Genomic DNA, 18,194 nt, shown 5'->3' on the forward strand with positions numbered 1-18,194 from the left:
CTTGCCCGGTGTGCTTTGCGCTCGTCACCCTCCCTCCCCTTTCGATCGTAGCCATTTTGGGCTAGAGGTCGGCGGTAGAGGGAGTTAAAGCCGCCGGGAATCTTTCTCCCCTTTCCACTCCATCTCGTTACAGGACCGGGATAATTAACAGTAACAACAACAAAAAAGAGAGGCGCGCATAGGACCCGAGAACATGCTGTCCCGCGTCGTGCTCGCCTCGGGTAAGGGAGAACCTGTGGGGTAGGGAGGAGGAGGAGGAGAGAACACTGGCTGGTTTGGTTAGACAAGGACATGGAGCAAAGGAGAGATCCAGCTCTGAGGGCCCTGATTCACTTGATGCCAGGTCGTCCCGTGGTCCAGTGGCCGCGAATCGCTGCTTAACTGAGCGGACGTGCGGGTGAAGAGTCCTTCTTGCTGAGGCCTGGATGTTCATGTCCACCAAGCAAAGTTAGCCACATTAATCAGTACAGTACCGAGCTTAAGGTCATAAAGCGGCCGCCTTCTGCACAAAAACATCCTTACTAGTTAAGTAAATATTTTTGTACCGAGTAGTAAAATTAGGTTCGTCTAATTTTCAACACTTAATGAAATAGAATCTCAAAATTTTACAGCACAGAAGAAAGAGTTAGCCACTTAATGTACTGTTTTGGTCTCCTTACCAAAGGAAGGACATACTTTCCTGAGAGGTGATGCAACGAAGGTTCACTGATTCCTGGAATGAGAGCGTTGTCCTATGAGGAGAGATTGAATAGAATAGGCCTATATTCTCTGGGGTTTAGAAGTGTTATGAAGCGATTAAAATTTTTAGAGAGCTTGGGAGGGTAGATGCTGAGAGGCTGTTTCTCCTGGCAGGAGAGTCTAGAACTAGGGGGCATAGTCTTAGGATAAGGGGTTGGTCATTTAGGACTGAGAAGAGGAAAAATTTCTTCACTGAGGGTTGTGAATCTTTGGAATTCTCTACCCCAGAAGGCTGTGGAAACTCAGTCATTGAGTGTATTCAAGGCTGAGATCAATAGATTTTTGGACACTAAGGGAATCAAGGGATATGGGGATAAGGCAGGAAAGTGGATTTGAGGTAGATCCACCATGATTTTATTGAATGGTGGAGCAGGCTTGAGGGACTGTATGGCCTACTCCTGTACCTATTTCTTATATCCCATTCCCCTGCTCTTTCCTCATACTCAAGTTGATTTTTCTAGATATTATCCAGTTCCCCTTTTAAAGCTATTGTGGATTCTGGTTCCACTATTTTCTGGCCAGGCATAGGTGAATGGGTGATATAAATGTGTCTTTTGAGGGAACTGCATGGATCATGGAGATGGGAGTTTGAAAGCTTGATACCTGCTAGTGAGTGTAAGCAGGAGCTGGCAAAGCACTATATGCATCACAGGCTTCAAAGCCAAAACAAGGGTATTGGAGCAAGTTTAAATACTTGTCAGATTGTACTGTCAGTTCTGTATGGTAATGAAACAAGATTTCAAATACTAAAGGAGGAGAAAGATCCTGATTACAGTATGAAAATATTGGTTAAAAGCCATCCTAATCTCTGCCTGGATTTGTGAGATTGAATCCTAGAATTAGGATAGGGATCCAGAAGTAAACCCAATGTCAGCCCATGCACTGAGGAAATATTTTACCGTTTTAAGAAAAACTTACATTAACACTCTATCGTTTCACCTCTGGATCGTTGAATTGAATCCACCTTGCACTGAGGTTAGCATCTGCTATCTGCTGTCTGAGGGTCCCATGTGAAATGAGTTTAGACAATGTTGACCCAGTTTCTAGTGGGTGTGAGCTTGCAAAAAATTCTTCAAAAATACATTTTTATGGTTCAAAGTGATGGACATCAACACAACAAATGCAACCTCCCCATTTCAAGCACTCAGTGGCAGTATCCAGTACTCTCAAAATCTGAAGAACCCTTATAGATTCAGTCTGCCATTTCCATTTCCCACACCAACAATCCTTGTGGAGTAAATGAGATTGCCAATTCAGATATACCAAATGAAAAAAAAAATCTTATTTGTTAATGTGTTTACCCTGATTTGCTCTAGTCTTATGCATTTATGTATAATTTTTTCAGGTTCTGCTCTGAAGACATCGGCACCTATCAGTGCCAGGTTAGTAACAGGAGTTTCTTGCGTAGAAAGTGTCTATTATTGTTGAGGTTTATCAAAATGACATTGGTTTATGAAACAATGCAATCAATTGGATATGACCATGCAAAAAATTGCAGTACTATAATTGTTGAATTTCCTTGCATTTCTTATTTCAGTGTACCAGTTTTCACACCTTTTACCATCAAACTCCATATTGTGGCAGTACTATTCTAATTTGGAAAAAAGAGTAAATGCTGAGGCTGCTGCTTATTTTCTGAAGGAGCAAGGAGGAGTAATTGTCTCAAATCAGGATTTCAGACTTGATAGAGTTTATACAAATCAAAAGTATTATGTGTTACTGCACCCAGGGAGCTATCTCAAACATAAAATATAAAAGTGTAACTTCTATGCTGTGGTAATTTGCTAATATCTGTCTGAAATCTGGAAACATGCAACATTTGATTCTTTTTCTAGTTTGTTGCCAGTATCCAGGACTTTTCATACTAGTCATCAGTCTCAGGCACCAGTGCCACCCCTTCCTGAGGAAGGAGGCAAAGTGCGCCATGGTCTGGTTCCAGAAGAATTCTTCCAGTTCTTGTATCCCAAGACTGGGGTAACAGGTCAGTGCAGAATATCTTTGCAAATTAGGATGGTGTATAGTAAGTTCCTCTGTTTTCAAAGTTGCTTTATTCATCCTTTGGATGATACATTGAAATATTTTAGAATTTTGAAATACAGGCAGTTAGCATTTGTCAAAAAACAGTCTTTGTGAATGTTTTATTCTTAGATCATGACTGTAAAGTCAGTAGTCTAAATTTGTATTTGGAAAAGTTTTCTTGCATAAGTGAGCATTAGAGGTATTTTAAATGTGTTAATACAGCAGGCGTACTTCCAAATTCAGTAAGTACCTGCAGGTTTGACTGAGAACTTCATCCAAAGTGTAATTTAACACTAAAGTGATGGTTGTGAAAGTATTACTTAATGATGTGGAGTTGAAAATGTTCAACTATTATTACAGCTAGCACTGAATCGGTTTTGGACTTAATGTTCTATTTCGTGCAACGTTTTATAGAAACAGAATTAGTGTGTCAGTTTAAGCTTCAAACAGGAGTCTGTCAAGCATTAAATCTGAATTAACTTCTACAGATAAATTGTGTTCTAGTTATTGTAGAATATTAATGACCAGAAGGAAGTTTTCTAACTTTGGTCACTTTTAACATAATGATTTTAGGACCAATCGTTGTACATACACATTTGTTTTTGTTTCCTGTAGGCCCTTATATGTTTGGCACTGGCCTATTGACTTACCTTCTATCAAAGGAAATTTACGTTATTAACCATGAAACACTTGTAGCTGCATCTGTTGGCATTGTTATCCTCTATGGTATCAAAAAGTTTGGCAAGGACGTGGGAAAATTTGCTGACAAATTGAATGAGGTAAGAGTAATAATGAGATTTAATGCCTGGGCTTGGTACAAAAGCTGGGTGTCTTTCCAAGGTTAAATTCTGTTCCGTTGTGATGCTTTAATCTAGAAAAACATATCAAATGCATTGTCGTTTGTGTAAAAAGGGAATTCTACAAGCACATTTAGGCTAGTGGTTAAAGATAAGCTAGTGGCCTCGACAGCCATTGGTTAAATGTTGCTACCTCCAAAATAACTTTCTTGTACATATCCCTTTTCCGAAGTTCCTCTAAGAAATATTCTGTGCAAATTCTAACTATATATAACCTTTCACAAAATAACTGTGATGTATTTATGATTAAGCTGCATTCTATATAGACTATTCTGTTTGACAATAACAGGACAAAGTTGCAAAAGCACAAGAAGTGAAAGACATAGCCATCGATAGCCTGGAAGAAGCTATTGAACAGGAGAAAAAAGAGCAGTGGAGAATAGAAGGGCTTCCTCACCTCTTTGATGCAAAGCGGGTACGAATGCATTTTATTGGTCCATAGTATGAAACGTTCCAATGATCCTTTTTCTGCTCCAATTTTAATTATTGGCATTGGTTTATTTGGCATAAGGTTCTTATGGTAATAGTCTTGTCACTTGCGACGGTTTTGAATTTGGTAAATGAATGATGTTACTAGTCCCCCTGGTGTTGTGGCCAATATTTATCTCTCACTGAACATTACTAAAACCGACTTGCTAGTCATTTATCTTGCTGTTTGTGGGACCTTGCTGAGTGCAAATTGGCCGCTGCATTTGCATACACTACAAGAGTGGCTACACTTCAACGGTGCTATATAAATGCAAGTTCTTTCTTTAAAAGGAAAGGCGCACCTTAAATTATTAAGTGGTAGTAACAGTTTCATTAGAGCTCTGTCTTCATTTATTACAAGGGTTATGTTGGAGATCAGATCAGCTCCGAAATTGCCAAAATGTACTCTCTGATGTACAGTAAATCGCTGAACTCAAGAGTGGAACAAAGAAATCCTGAGAGTAGTTTGACTGAAACTTCCTGCTGCACTCATCTAATATAATTTCATACAAATGTGAAATCCCACTTTTGCTGATCTGGTAGATGCAGAATGAGCCCAGATTTTCAAAACAGGACTTTGTTTTTAGCAATCAAGGTCGTTCCATTGGTCTTCCAGTACCAGCACTGCGGGACTCTAAATGGAAATAACTGAGAGACCCTCTCCCCATGAGCACAGATACATGGGAAGAACCCGCCCCCCGAAATCCTCACTATTTCTCTTCCTCCCCCCACCCCCCAACTTGAGCAGAAATATGATTATCCCCACCCCTATTGAGCAGTACCCAGGAGTTTGGAGCCAACATGCTCCTTCCTCCCTCACTGACTATCGCTTTGATGATCGGAGACCCCTCACCTCGCCTGAGTACATCTCCCTTTACACAGACCAGCCATACAACCCTCACCCCTGACCGTTGTTTGAGACTAGAACCCAGCTCCTTACACATTTTCTTTTGCATAAGATTCCTAATAAGGATGTTGTTTAAAGCAGTAGAATTATCTGCAAAAGTTTTGGATACTCTGTGATCATAACTCGTGAACTCTTGGCACATGAATTACCAAAATAAGGTCTACCTCTTTTTTATGCATCTATATCAATAGACCAAGCAAAACTTAAAAATTTTCCTTCTTCAAAAATGCCACAAGCCAGTTGCAGTAGGCATCATCTCCTTGTTACTCAAAATGTCATTAAAGCACCTCATTACCTCCTATATAGGCTTTTCATATTTCATGCTATGCTTCCATCTTGAACAAGGCTCGACTTCGTGGAATGTTTAGGATAATTTATTCTGTAAATACACACAATCTTTAAACCAGATTAAGTAAATAAAACTCATTTCACTTCTACAGCAAGAAAACTATTAGTTATTATTACCCCATGTAATTCTAACTTCTATTGATCTGCAGTTCATTAGCCATGCATTTCCCATCCTGCATATTTCACCTGCAGGTGTAGTTCTTACATAGGTATCATAGGTCAGTTAATATCAGGGCCCCAAGAATTTTGCAGCATGTCAAAGCCAGTTTCTGCAGCAGGCACAAGCAAGAGAACATAGATTCTGTAGCAAATCTATATTCTGAAAAAAGTGCTAAACTGATTCCTTTTGTTTACACAGACTGAGCATTTTAAACTGTTTAAAAGTAGCATTCTGTGTTTAGCTTCGAGTATCCGTGTTCTGCTTTGAGTTTACAGTAATAACTACCACGTAACAGCCAGCTGTCTCACCTGTTTGTCCTTTAGCCAGGCGAGTCAAAAAAGCACTAAAAGTGGCAAGTAATTGGTAGCAGGTGTAGAAATGAAATGACTGGAATATGCAAATACTGCCTGATCTGTGAAGAGAAAGGGCAAGTGATATTTCAGTTGTAACCCTTTGTAAGAACTACACCTGCAGGTGAAATATGCAGGATGTGAAATGCATGGTGGCTAATGAATTGCAGATCGATAAAAATTAGAAAATTAGTGTTAATGGGCACCATTCTGATTCAGAGCACAAGTATTTTGTTTACATTTCTACCTGCTTTATTAACCACCTCCTCAGCTATTTATGCATTCTGTGTCTTGTAAATTTCTTTGACTTCTCTCCTATTGTGCTAATATCAATTCTGTCATTTAACCATCTCATAATTTCCACTTAAGCACTTTACAGGTCATTCTATTTTTCCTTGTGTGGTTTTTTCCTCCTCCTTCCTTCTCTTTGTTCTGTTCCACTTCAAATGCTGTTTATCTGTAATATGTTCTAGTTCTGATGGCGTCCATACCTGAAATGTTCTCTTGTCTCAGATGCTGACAGACCTGCTGAGTGTTTACAGCATTTCTCCTTTTTGTACCAAGTTATTGGTGTTGATACAACAGACATTCATTCCAATACAAAATAAAGGGGAAAACTGAGATGAAAAACATCAGGAGCAGGGAGTGGCAGGGGGGAAATTCTGTAGTGATTTGCGAAGAATGGAGCACTAGGTACCCTGGCTAAGATGTATATAAAATTATGGATATCTAACGTTGACTACAGCATAGTGTTACAAATGAGATAAGGAACATACCTGCAGGTAGTTTAACCAGTTTTTGTTTGTTTGTAGAATAACGTTGCAATGATATTAGAAACCAACTATCGGGAACGACTGCACATGGCATATAATGCAGTAAAGAAACGCCTGGATTACCAAGTCAGTTTTCAGCATCTACAGCGAAGGCTTGCACAAGAACATATGGTTAACTGGGTGGAGAAGAATGTAATCCAGAGCATCACACCACAACAAGTAGGTGGAGAAATGAGAGATATTGTTTTTTATGCAAACCAATTCTGTTGGTTCTGTTAATACATGAGATCATAAGTGCAGATACAAAATTACCACCTCCACTGTTAGTATGTAAAAGCATACATTGGTGCACCCATCAATTCAAGATTTGTACAGAACAGCTGTAGAGTCTATATGGGAGCAATTACAGACTTGCCGATCCTATCTGTGGTACAAGAGGACCATCCATGTGCCTGGTTCTTGACATTTACTCTTTTATAGAGGTTCCATAGTTTACCTAGTTTACACCATGTGTGTACATGAGCTGATAAGTCACAGCATCCAACACAATTGAAATTGTCAGCTTTTATTTAGCGTTTACCAAATGCAACTAAATAATGTTTGTGGGAGATTGTGTCCTAGTCGACTATTGGTCTGGTCACAATATTTTGCCGATTTTTCATTTTTCTAAAATTGAAAAGAAAGGTACTCTTTTTCGATTTCTCCAATCTTCATTCTGATTTTTCTGCCCTGTTCCATCTCTCCTGAAGAGGAGGCTTATGTTGGGCTATAGTTCTACAGCACTTCTGGTATGTGCACAACTCTCCACATGGGAAGTTGAACTGTGAGCATCAGAGAGTTAATGAAACATGGGAGCCATTATGATCATCTGGCATTCAGATGTCCAACATTTGTTACGAGATGAGTGGGAGCTCTGGCTTCCCCCCCCCCCCCCCCTCTTTCTCTAGACTAGGGGTGCTGAGGCCAGTTATTTCTCTTCCACTCCCAACCCCCTCCCCCCTTGCCACCTGGCTGGGATTTGCTAACTCAGAATGGACAGGGATCTTTCTAATCACCATTATGCCACACATTTTGTGTATGCACATGAATTCATAAGTTGGATTTTTAAAATTTTTGTTCACACAAGGGCTTAGAATGTGATTTTGCTAACATTTTGCTTTTCTCTCCATAGGAAAAAGAGAGCATTGCCAAATGTATCTCTGACCTCAAGGTACTGGCCAAGACAGCTCAAGCGCAGGTTTAGCCTTGATCCAGAACTACTATTCACATACAACCTATTTAGAGACACATATGTGTAACTTTGAAAAGAATAATCTAATTTCCCAATAAACTGCACTGACTGAAATGTTCTTGTAAACTGAAGGAAAAACATTAAATGCAGTGTTGATAAATCTACACTTGATAACCCTCCTTTCACTTATTTTTCATAACTGCTTGTTTCATGAGTTCATTGGTATCTGTAGAATATTTTTAATCCTTTTTCTAATGTTTTTTTTAATTCCAAGAGCACTTATTGACAAGTGCAATATCAGGCTCAATTGCTAGTAGTGGTAACTGTTTTCTGAGTTGAAGTCCCGTTACTGAACCCATCTATAAAGCTGCTCAAATCTTGGTATGCCTTTTTTTAATATATATTGGCTCCTCTGCTCTGGTGATCCAAAAGCTTACCACGTGCATATGCAGGAGTTGCTACTAATCCACAGAATGGCAGCAGTTGGGAAGTGTCATGGAAATTGACTGTTGAGCTGTCAAGAAACTTATTGGAAGTGTAGAGTAGATCATGTCACAGTAGATGGCATCTAGAGGGATTTCTCCAATTAAAAACCAGGCAAAAATATCTTCCAAAACTGGTTTGCCTGCCTGACCTAAATGTGTGAAAAAAGATTGAGGATATCGTTAAAATCATGAATATTACATGCTGTTTCTGGCAATATATGGTCCACAATTCAACCTTCCAAGTGTTCTTTAGTACAATTCCAAATTTTCCAGTTTGACCAATGAAATTTTATAAAAGTGCCTTTTTATGTTAAGTGCCAACTTAGCTCAATGGTACCATTCTCACCTCTGTCAGAAGATTGTGTGTTCAAACTCCACTCCAGGATTTAATCACATGATCTAAGCTGATATTTCAGTGCAATACTGAGAGGGTGCTGAATTGTCGGAGGTGCCACCGTCTTTCGGATGAGCCGTTAAACCAAGGCCCCATCTGTCTGTTCAGGTGGGGGTAAAAGATTTGATGAGTGCACTCAATGTCCTGGTTACCATTTATCCCTCAACCAACACTACTAAAACAGGTTAACTGGTCTTTTATCTCATTGCTGTTTTGTGGGACCTTGCTGTGCACAATTTAGCTACTGCATTTGCCTACATGACACCAGTGACTATCTTTGTTTGTGCAGCTCTTGGGATGTCTATTTATTCTATATGACTGATGCAGTGCAGCGTTACAGAAATCAAATCTTGGCAGAAAGGTAGTATGCTATATAATTTCTGATAAATTTTCTTTCATTTACAATTTTTAATATTCTCAACAGATTGAGAAATAGAAACTTCACTGGAAAAGTGATTCATCTGTGGCTAACTAAGGAAGTTAAGGATAGTATTAGATTAAAAGACCAGGCCTATAATGTTGCAAAGAAGTGTAGTAAGCCTGAGGATTGGGAGAGTTTTAGAAACCAGCATAGGATGACCAAAAAATTGATAAAAAGGGAGAAAATAGAATATGAAAGTAAACAAGTAAGAAATATGAAAACAGATTGCAAGAGCTTCTACAAGTACGTAAAACGGAAGAGAGTAGCAAAAGTAAATGTTGGACTTTAGAGGCTGAGACAGGAGAAATTATAATGGGGAATAAGGAAATGGCAGAGACGCTAAACAAATATTTTGTATCTGTCTTCACAGCAGAAGACACAAAAATCATACCAGAAATAGTGGGGCACCAAGGGGCTAATGAGTGAGGAACTTAAAGTAATTAATATCAGTATAGAAAAAGTACCGGGGAAACTAATGAGATTAAAAGTCGATAAATCCCCTGGACCCAATGACCTACATTCTAGGGTTCTAAAAGAGGTGGCTGCAGAGATAATGGATGCGTTGGTTGTGATCTGCCAAAATTCCCTAGATTCTAGAATGGTCACAGCGGATTGGAAGATAGCAAATGTAACCCCATTATTCAAGAAAGGAGGGAGAGAGTAAATGGAACTACAGGCCAGTTAGCCTGATATCAGTCGTCTGGAAAATGCTGGAATCCATTATTAAGGAAGTGGTAACAGGGCACTTAAAAAATCATAATATGATTAGGCAGAGTCAACATGATTTTACGAAAGGGAAATGGTGTTTGACAAATTTATTAAGAGTTTTTTGAGGCTGTAACTAGCAGGATAGATAAAGGGGAACCAGTGGATGTAGTATATTTGGATTTCCAAAAGGCATTCAATAAGTTGCCACATAAAAGGTTGTTACACAAGATAAGGGCTCATGGGGTTCGGGATACTATATTAGCATGGATAGCTGATTGTTTTCTGTCCGTTAACCAGAGAGTAGGGATAAACGGGTCATTTTCAGGTTGGCGGGCTGTAACTAGTGGGGTGCCACAAGGAACAGTGCTTGGGCCTCAGCTATTTACAATTTATATTAATGACTTGGATGAAGGGACCGAGTGTAATGTATCCAAGTTTGCTGATGATACAAAGCTAGGTGGGAAAGTAAGCTGAGGAGGACAGTGTCTGCAAAGGGATATAGACAGGTTAAGTGAGTGGACAAGGAGGTGGCTGATGAAGTATAATGTGGGGAAATGTGAGGTTATTCAGTTTGGTAGGAAGAATAGAAAAACAGAATATTTTTCAAATGGTGAGAACTATTAAATGTTAGTGTTCAGAGAGATGTGGGTGTCCTTGTACAAGAAACACAAAGTTAGCATGCAGGTACAGCAAGCAATTAGGAAGGCAAATGGCATGTTGGCCTTTATTGCAAGAGGGTTGGAGTACAAGAGTAAGGAAGTCTTATTACAATTGTACAGGGCCTTGGTGAGACCTCACCTGGAGTACTGTGTACAGTTTTGGTCTCCTTATCTAAGGAAGGATATACCTGCCTTGCAGGCGGTGCAACAAAGGTTCACTAGATTAATTCCTGGGATGAAAGGGTTGCCCTGTGAGGAGAGGTTGAGTAGAATGGGCCTATACTCTCTGGAGTTTAGAAGAATGAGAGGTGATCTCATTGAAACATACAAGATTCTCAGGGGGCTTGACAGGGTAGATGCTGAGAGGTTGTTTCCCTGGCTGGAGAGTCTAGAACATGGGGTTGGCCATTTAAGACTGAGATGAGGAGGAATTTCTTTACTCCAGAGGGTTGTGAATCTTTGGAATTCTGTATGCCAGAGAGCTGTGGATGCTGAGTCGTTGAGTATATTAGAGGCTGAGATAGATAGGTTTTTTTGGACTTTAGGGGAATCAAGGAATATGGGGATCGGGCAGGAAAGTGGAGTTGAGGTTGAAGATCAGCCATGATCTTGAATGGCGGAGCAGGCTCAAGGGACCGTATGACCTACTCCGATCTCAAGTTCTTATAATCATGGTACCAAGAATGTGCTGTTGGACAATTTTCAATTATATCAAGTACGTAATCTATCGATGGTGATACTGACAAAATTAGACAAAGTTAGCTTCCAATAATGGTTATATCTTTATCCCCAATTAAAGCTCCAGATGACTCAGAATTGTAGCCCCAATTTATGTAGACAAATTCTATGTATTTGATTCTGAATATAATTTTACACATGTTAAGGGATTTTCACAAGTGTATCAAACAACTTGTGCTTTTAATCAGACTCGTGCATTGTAAGCTTTTCTTCCGACTACTTGCAATTATCAAGCTTGTACACTAATATGTTCTGCATCTTAGTGATTAAACTGGATAGAGAAAGAAGGCTTGTAAAAACAACCTTGCATTATATTCTGATAAAATGAAAACAGCTAGAGTGGGAACAGTGGAAGAATTAGTGGATTTTTGATGAACTGCATACTGTATAAAATGGTTGAGAATTTTGTTAAATCCTTTTGTGTCCTGATCCTTTGTCAAAATTCCAAACGTGGCAACGATTTCATTTATTTTATTTTGCATTTGTCAAGTGCTGTAATTCAAAAAATCTGAAAACATTATAAGGGTCCAAATTGTGCAACTTGGAGTCTCCAGTAGAAGTGTTTGAAAGCTCCTGTAAGAGTTTGAAATACAATTTAAAAAAACTTGTGCACAAATTACATAAGAGCAAAGTAGCACTCTTAATTTACTGGTATGGAATAACTGCAATTTGTTGAGATATCAAGTATGAGGGGATTATTAGTCTAAGTTATAGGATGTTGTAAGGAAAATTTGCATTTGATGTACAGTTTATGCAGTTTTTTTTTTGATCAGGTGTAGCAAATGGCAGAAAACAAATTCTCTTCTCTAGATTGAGCACCCCATGACTCCAAGAAATGTTTTGTCACTAATCCTGCAGCTAGAAGCATAGATTCTACCATGGATGATTGGGGGGAGCTATCCTTTTTTTCCTGTAGGGGGCGATCGTTTGTTGTGATCCACATGTTTTAAAATCCATAATTTGAAAAACAGCTGGAGAAGGGGCTGATACAGAAATGAAGCTACATATATACAAAGGATTAGACCAGAGATGTCCAGCCTGCAGCCCCTGATCCCTGGCAACTCAGTCTTATTTGCACTTATATTTCTTTGCTGGTTTGTCCTGTTTTTAAATTTAGTGGCCCTGGCATTTGGTAAGAGCTGCTGTTAGTGCTGTTGCTTCAGCAGTGGATCAAAATAGAGGTATTGGCATATGCAAATTAATGAGAACAAGTACCCCTCTGCAGTCCATAAGAGACCAATTCTGCTCGTAAAGAGAGAAGTTTGGACCCCCTGGCTTAGATTACATTGTGTGCTCCTTAGCAGTACAACATAATGTACCCAAAGTATGTTGCTGTAGGCTGGCTATGCTCCTCGAATTAGCTATTTTTATTCCTAAATTCTTTATCCTTTAATGCCAAAAGTACCAGACTAGCCACACATTTTGGCATTGTATCTCACATCTTTGAGAATAGATGTTCAAACAGAATTGCAACAGTATTTCCTTTTTTTTTAATGATGTGGAGATGCCGGTGATGGACTGGGGTTAACAATTGTAAACAATTTTACAACACCAAGTTATAGTCCAACGATTTTATTTTTAATCCCACAAGCTTTCGGGGGCTTTCCCCTTCCTCAGGCAGTGTGGTACTTTTTTTTTTAAGAAAGAGAAACTTAGAAGGAAGTCATTTTAGTTCTTAAATATATAGAATCATAGAATGGCTACAGCCCAGAAGGAGGCCATTTGGCCCATCGAGCCCATGCCGACTCTTTGTAAGAGCAATCCAGTTAGTCCTGCTCTTTCCCCGTGGCCCTGCAGCTTTTTTTCCCTTCAAGTATTTATCCAATTCCTTTTTGAAAGCCACGATTGAAGCTGCTTCGACCGCCCTTTCAGACAGTGCATTCCAGATCATAATTACTTGCTGTGCTTAAAAAAAAAGGTTTTCCTCATGTCACCTTTGGCTCTTTCGCCAATCACTTTTTAAAAAATTTGTTCATGGGATGTGGGAGTTGCTGGCGAGGCCAGCATTTATTGCCCATCCCTAATTGCCCTTGAGAAGGTGGTTGGTGAGCCGCCGCCTTGAACCACTGCAGTCTGTGGTGAAGGTTCTCCCACAGGGCTGTTAGGAAGGGAGCTCCAGGATTTTGACCCAGCGACGATGAAGGAACGGCGATATATTTCCAAGTCGGGATGGTGTGTGACTTGGAGGGGAACGTGCAGGTGGTGGTGTTCCCATGTACCTGCTGCTCTTGTCCTAGGTGGTAGAGGTTGCGGGTTTGGGAGGTGCTGTCGAGGAAGCTGTGTCCTCTGGTTCTAGAACCTTCCGCCAATGGGAACAGTTTCTCTTTATTTACTTTATCTAAACCATGATTTTGAACACTTCTATCAAATTTCCTTTTAACCTTCTCTGCTCTAAGAAGAACAACCCCAGCCTTTCCTGTCTCTCCATGTAACTGAAGTCCCTCATCCCTGGTACCATTCTAGTAAATCTCTTCTGCACTCTCTAAGGCCTTCACATCCTTCCTAAAGTGTGGTGCCCAGAATTGGACACAATACTCCAGCTGAGGCCTAACCAATGTTTTATAAAGGTTTGGCATAACTTCCTTGCTTTTGCACTCTATGCCTCTATTAATAAAGCCCAGGATCCCATACACTTTTTTTAACAGCTTTCTCAACTTGTTCTGCCACCTTCAAAGATTTGTGTATACACACTCCCAGGTCTCTCTGTTCCTGTCCCCCTTTAAAATTGTACCATTTAGTTTATATTGTCTCTCCTCATTCTTCCTACTAAAATGTATCACTTCTCACTTGTGTTAAATTTCATCTGCCACGTTTCTATTCATATCACCAGTCAGTCTATCACCCTATGAAGTCTGTTACTATCCTCCACATTGTTTACTACATTTCCGAGTTTTGTGTCATCTGCAAATGTTGAAATTATACTCTGTATACACAAGTCCAGATCATTAATATATATCAAAAATAGCAATGGTCCTAATACCGACCCCTGGGGAACACCACTGTATACTTCCCTCCTGTCAGAATAACAACCGTTCACCTCTGTTTTCTGTCCCCTAGCCAATTTTGTATCAATGCTGCCACTGTCCCCTTAACCCCATGGACTTTAATTTTGCTTACAAGTCTATTATGTGGTATTTTATCAATGCTTTTTGGAAGTCTATATATACTACATCAAACTCATTACCTTCATCAAAGAACTCAAGTTAGCCAAACTTGATTTTACTTTAACAAATCCGTGCTGACTTTCATTTTTCAGCCCATACTTTTCCAAGTGCCAATTAATTTTGACCTGGATTATTGTCTCTAAAAGTTTCCCAACGACTGATGTTAGTCTGACTGGCCTGTAATTGCCGGGTTTATCCCTCTCCCCTTTTTTGAACAAAGGGTGTAACATTTGCATCCCTCTGGCTCTGCCCCCATATTTTTTTATTCATTCATGGGATATGAGCGTGGCTGGCAAGGCCAGCATTTATTGGCCATCCCTTGAGAAGGTGGTGGTGAGCCGCCTTCTTGAACCGCTGCAGTCCGTGTGATGAAGGTTCTCCCACAGTGCTGTTAGGGAGGGAGTTCCAGGATTTTGACCCAGTGATGATGAAGGCACTGCAATTTATTTCCAAGTCGGGATGGTGTGTGACTTGGAGGGGAACGTGCAGCTGGTATTCCCATGCCCTTGTCCTAAGTGGTAGAGGTCGCGGGTTTGGGAGGTGCTGTCGAAGAAGCTTTGGCGAGCTGCTGTAGTGCATCCTGTAGATGGTGCACATTGCAGGTACGGTGCGCTGGTTGTGGAGGGAATGACTTTAAGGTGTTGGATGGGGTGCCAATCAAGCGTGCTGCTTTGTCCTGGATGGTGTTGAGCTTCTTGAGTGTTGTTGGAGCTGCACGCATCCAGGCAAGTGGAGAGTATTCCATCACGCTCCTGATTTGTGCTTTGTAGATGGTGGAAAGGCTTTCGGGAGTTAGGAGGCGAGTCACTCGCTGCAGAATACCCAGCCTCTGACCTGCTCTTGTAGCCACAGTATTTATGTGGCTGATCCAGTTAAGTTTCTGGTCAATGGTGACCCCCAGGATGTTGATGGTGGGGTATTCGGCGATGGTAATGCCATTGAATGTCAAGGGGAGGTGGTTAGACTCACTTGTTGGAGATGATCAGTGCCTGGCACTTGTGTGGTGTGAATGTTACTTGCCACTTATCAGCCCAAGCCTTGATGCTGTCCAGGTCTTGCTGCATGTGGACACAGACCGCTTCATTATCCGAGGGGTTGCGAATGGAACTGAACACTGTGCAAACATCCCCACTTCTTACGATGGAGGGAAGATCATTGATGAAGCAACTGAAAATAGTTGGGCCTGGGACACTGCCCTGAGGAATTCCTGCAGCAATGTCCTAAGGAGGTTTGGAAGACTGTGGCCAGAGCCTCTGCAGTTTCTACCCTTCCCTCAGTAACCTAGGGTGCATCCCATCTGGACCGGGTGACTTTTCTATTTTGAATACTGCCAACCTTTTCAGTACTCCCTCTTTATCTATTTTTATCCTATCCAATACGGTTACTACCTCCTCCTTTATTGCTACATTGGCAGCATCCTCTTTAGTGAGGATGGATGAAGTATTCATTTAGCACCTCAGCCATACCCTCTGCCTCCAAAAGAAGATCTCCTTTTTTTTGTCCCTAATTGGCCCCACCCTTTTGACTACCGTTTTACTATTTATATGTTTATAAAAGACTTTTGGGTCCCCTTTTATGTTAGCTGCCATTCTAGTCTCGTACACTCTCTTTGCCCTTCTTATTCCCTTCTTTAGATCTCTGGGCTTTCTGTATATGGCTTGGTTCTCTATTGTATTATGAACCTTATATTTGTTATAAGCCTCCTTATTCTGTTTCATTTTAATCTCTGCATCTTTATTAGTCATCCAGGGAATCATAGAAAGTTACGGTACAGAAGGAGGCCATTCAGCCCATCGTGTCCATGCCGGCCGAAAAAGAGCTATCTAGCTTAATCCCACTTTCCAGCACTTGGTCTGTAGCCCTGTAGGTTGCAGCACTTCAAGTACACATCCAAGTTCTTTTTAAATGAGTTGAGGTTTCTGCCTCTACCACCCTTTCAGGCAGTGAGTTCCAGACCCCCACCACCCTCTGGGTGAAAAAAATTCTCCTCAGCTCCCCTTTAATCCTTCAACCAATTACTTTAAATCTATGCCCCCTGGTCACTGTCCCTCTGCTAAGGGAAAAAGGCCCTCCCTATTCACTCTATCAAGCCTTGTCATAACTTTATATACCTCAATTAAATTTCCTCTCAGCCTCCTTTGTTCCAAAGAAAACAACCCCAGCCTATCCAATCTTTTTTCATAGCTAAAATTCTCCAGCCCTGGCAACATCCTCGCAAATCTCTGTACCCTCTCTAGTGCAATCACATCTTTCCTGTAATGTGGTGACCAGAACTGTACGCAGTACTCAAACTGTGGCCTAACCAATGTTTTATACAGTTCTAGCATAACCTCCCTGCTTTTATATTCTATGCCTCAGCTAATAAAGGAAAGTATCCCGTATGCCTTTTTAACCACCTTATCTACCTGTCCTGCAACCTTCAAGGATCTGAGGACATGCACTCCAAGGTCCCTTTGTTCCTCTACACCTCTCAGTATCCTCCCATTTATTGTGTACTCCCTTGTCTTGTTTGCCCTCTCCAAATGCATTACCTCACACTTCTCTAGATTGAATTCCATTTGCTACTTTTCTGTGCACCTGACCAGTCCATTGTTATCCTCCTGCAATCTCCAGATTTCCTCCTCACTGTCAACCACATGGCCAATTTTTGTATCATCTGCAAACTTCTTGATCAAACCCCCCTCACATTCAAGTCCAAATCATTAATATGTACCACAAAAAGCAAGGGACCTAGTACAGCCTTCCAGTCGCAAAAACACCCATCAACCATTACCTTTTGCTTCCTGCCACTGAGCCAATTTTGGATCCAACTTGCCACTTTCTCTTGAATCCCATGGGCTTTTACTTTTTTTTGACCAGTCTATGTGGGACCTTGTCAAAAGCCTTGCTAAAATTCATGTACACTACATCAAACGCGTTACCCTCATCGACCCTCCTTGTTACCTCCTCAAAAAATTGAATCAAGTTGCTCAGACATGACCTTCCCTTATGCTGACTGTCCTTGATTAACCCATGCCTTTCTAAATGACAATTTATGCTGTCCCTCAGAATTGATTCCAATAATTTGCCCACCACCAAGGTTAGACTGACTGGCCTAGAATTACTCTTATCTTTTTCTCCCTTTTTAAACAACGTTACAACATTAGCAGTCATCCAATCCTCCGGCACCATGCCTGTAGCCAGGGAGGATTGAAAAATGATGGTCAGAGTCTTTTGTGAAGGCAGATGCAAAGTATTCATTAAGAATCATACCCACATCTTCCACCTCCACACACAGGTTACATTTTTGGTCTCTAATAGACCCTTCTCTTTCCCTAGTTGTCCTCTTGCTCTTTATGTATTTATAAAACATTTTTGGGTTTTCCTTAATTTTACTTGCCAGTATTTTTTCATTCCCTCTCTTTGCTTTCCTAATTTCCTTTTTTAATTTTACCCCTGCAATTTCTATACTCCTCTAAGCTTTCTGCAGTATTGAGCTCTCAGTATCTGATATAAGCTTCCCTTTTTTGCCTTTTCTTACCCTGTATGCTCCTTGTCATCCAGGAGGCTCTAGATTTGGCAGTCCCACCCTTTTTCTTTGTGGGAACATGTTTACTCTGAACCCCTTAAATCTCCCCCCTGAATGCCTCCCACTGCTTTGACCTTCAAGTAGCCATTTCCAGTCCACTTTTGCTAAATCACTTCTCAGCCTAGTAAAATTGGCCTTTCCCCAATTTAGAACTTTTACTCCTGTTCTACCTTTGTCCTTTTCCATAACTATGTTAAATCTGACTG

The 18,194-nt window shown here is 40.6% G+C and overlaps 1 protein-coding gene across 1 annotated transcript; it reads left to right on the forward strand.

Moving 5' to 3' along the window:
• Window positions 1-27: 27 nt before the first annotated feature.
• Window positions 28-8,015, forward strand: atp5pb (ATP synthase peripheral stalk-membrane subunit b). Its single transcript, XM_068007534.1, has 7 exons — window positions 28-221; window positions 2,084-2,120; window positions 2,574-2,719; window positions 3,373-3,536; window positions 3,904-4,029; window positions 6,660-6,839; window positions 7,792-8,015. The coding sequence occupies exons 1-7, from the start codon at window positions 194-196 to the stop codon at window positions 7,861-7,863; spliced, it is 753 nt and encodes a 250-aa protein (XP_067863635.1). The 5' UTR covers window positions 28-193; the 3' UTR covers window positions 7,864-8,015.
• The last annotated feature ends 10,179 nt before the right edge of the window (window positions 8,016-18,194 follow it).

The sequence above is a fragment of the Heptranchias perlo genome, chromosome 27, assembly GCF_035084215.1.
Source record: "Heptranchias perlo isolate sHepPer1 chromosome 27, sHepPer1.hap1, whole genome shotgun sequence".
Lineage (NCBI taxonomy): Eukaryota > Metazoa > Chordata > Chondrichthyes > Hexanchiformes > Hexanchidae > Heptranchias > Heptranchias perlo.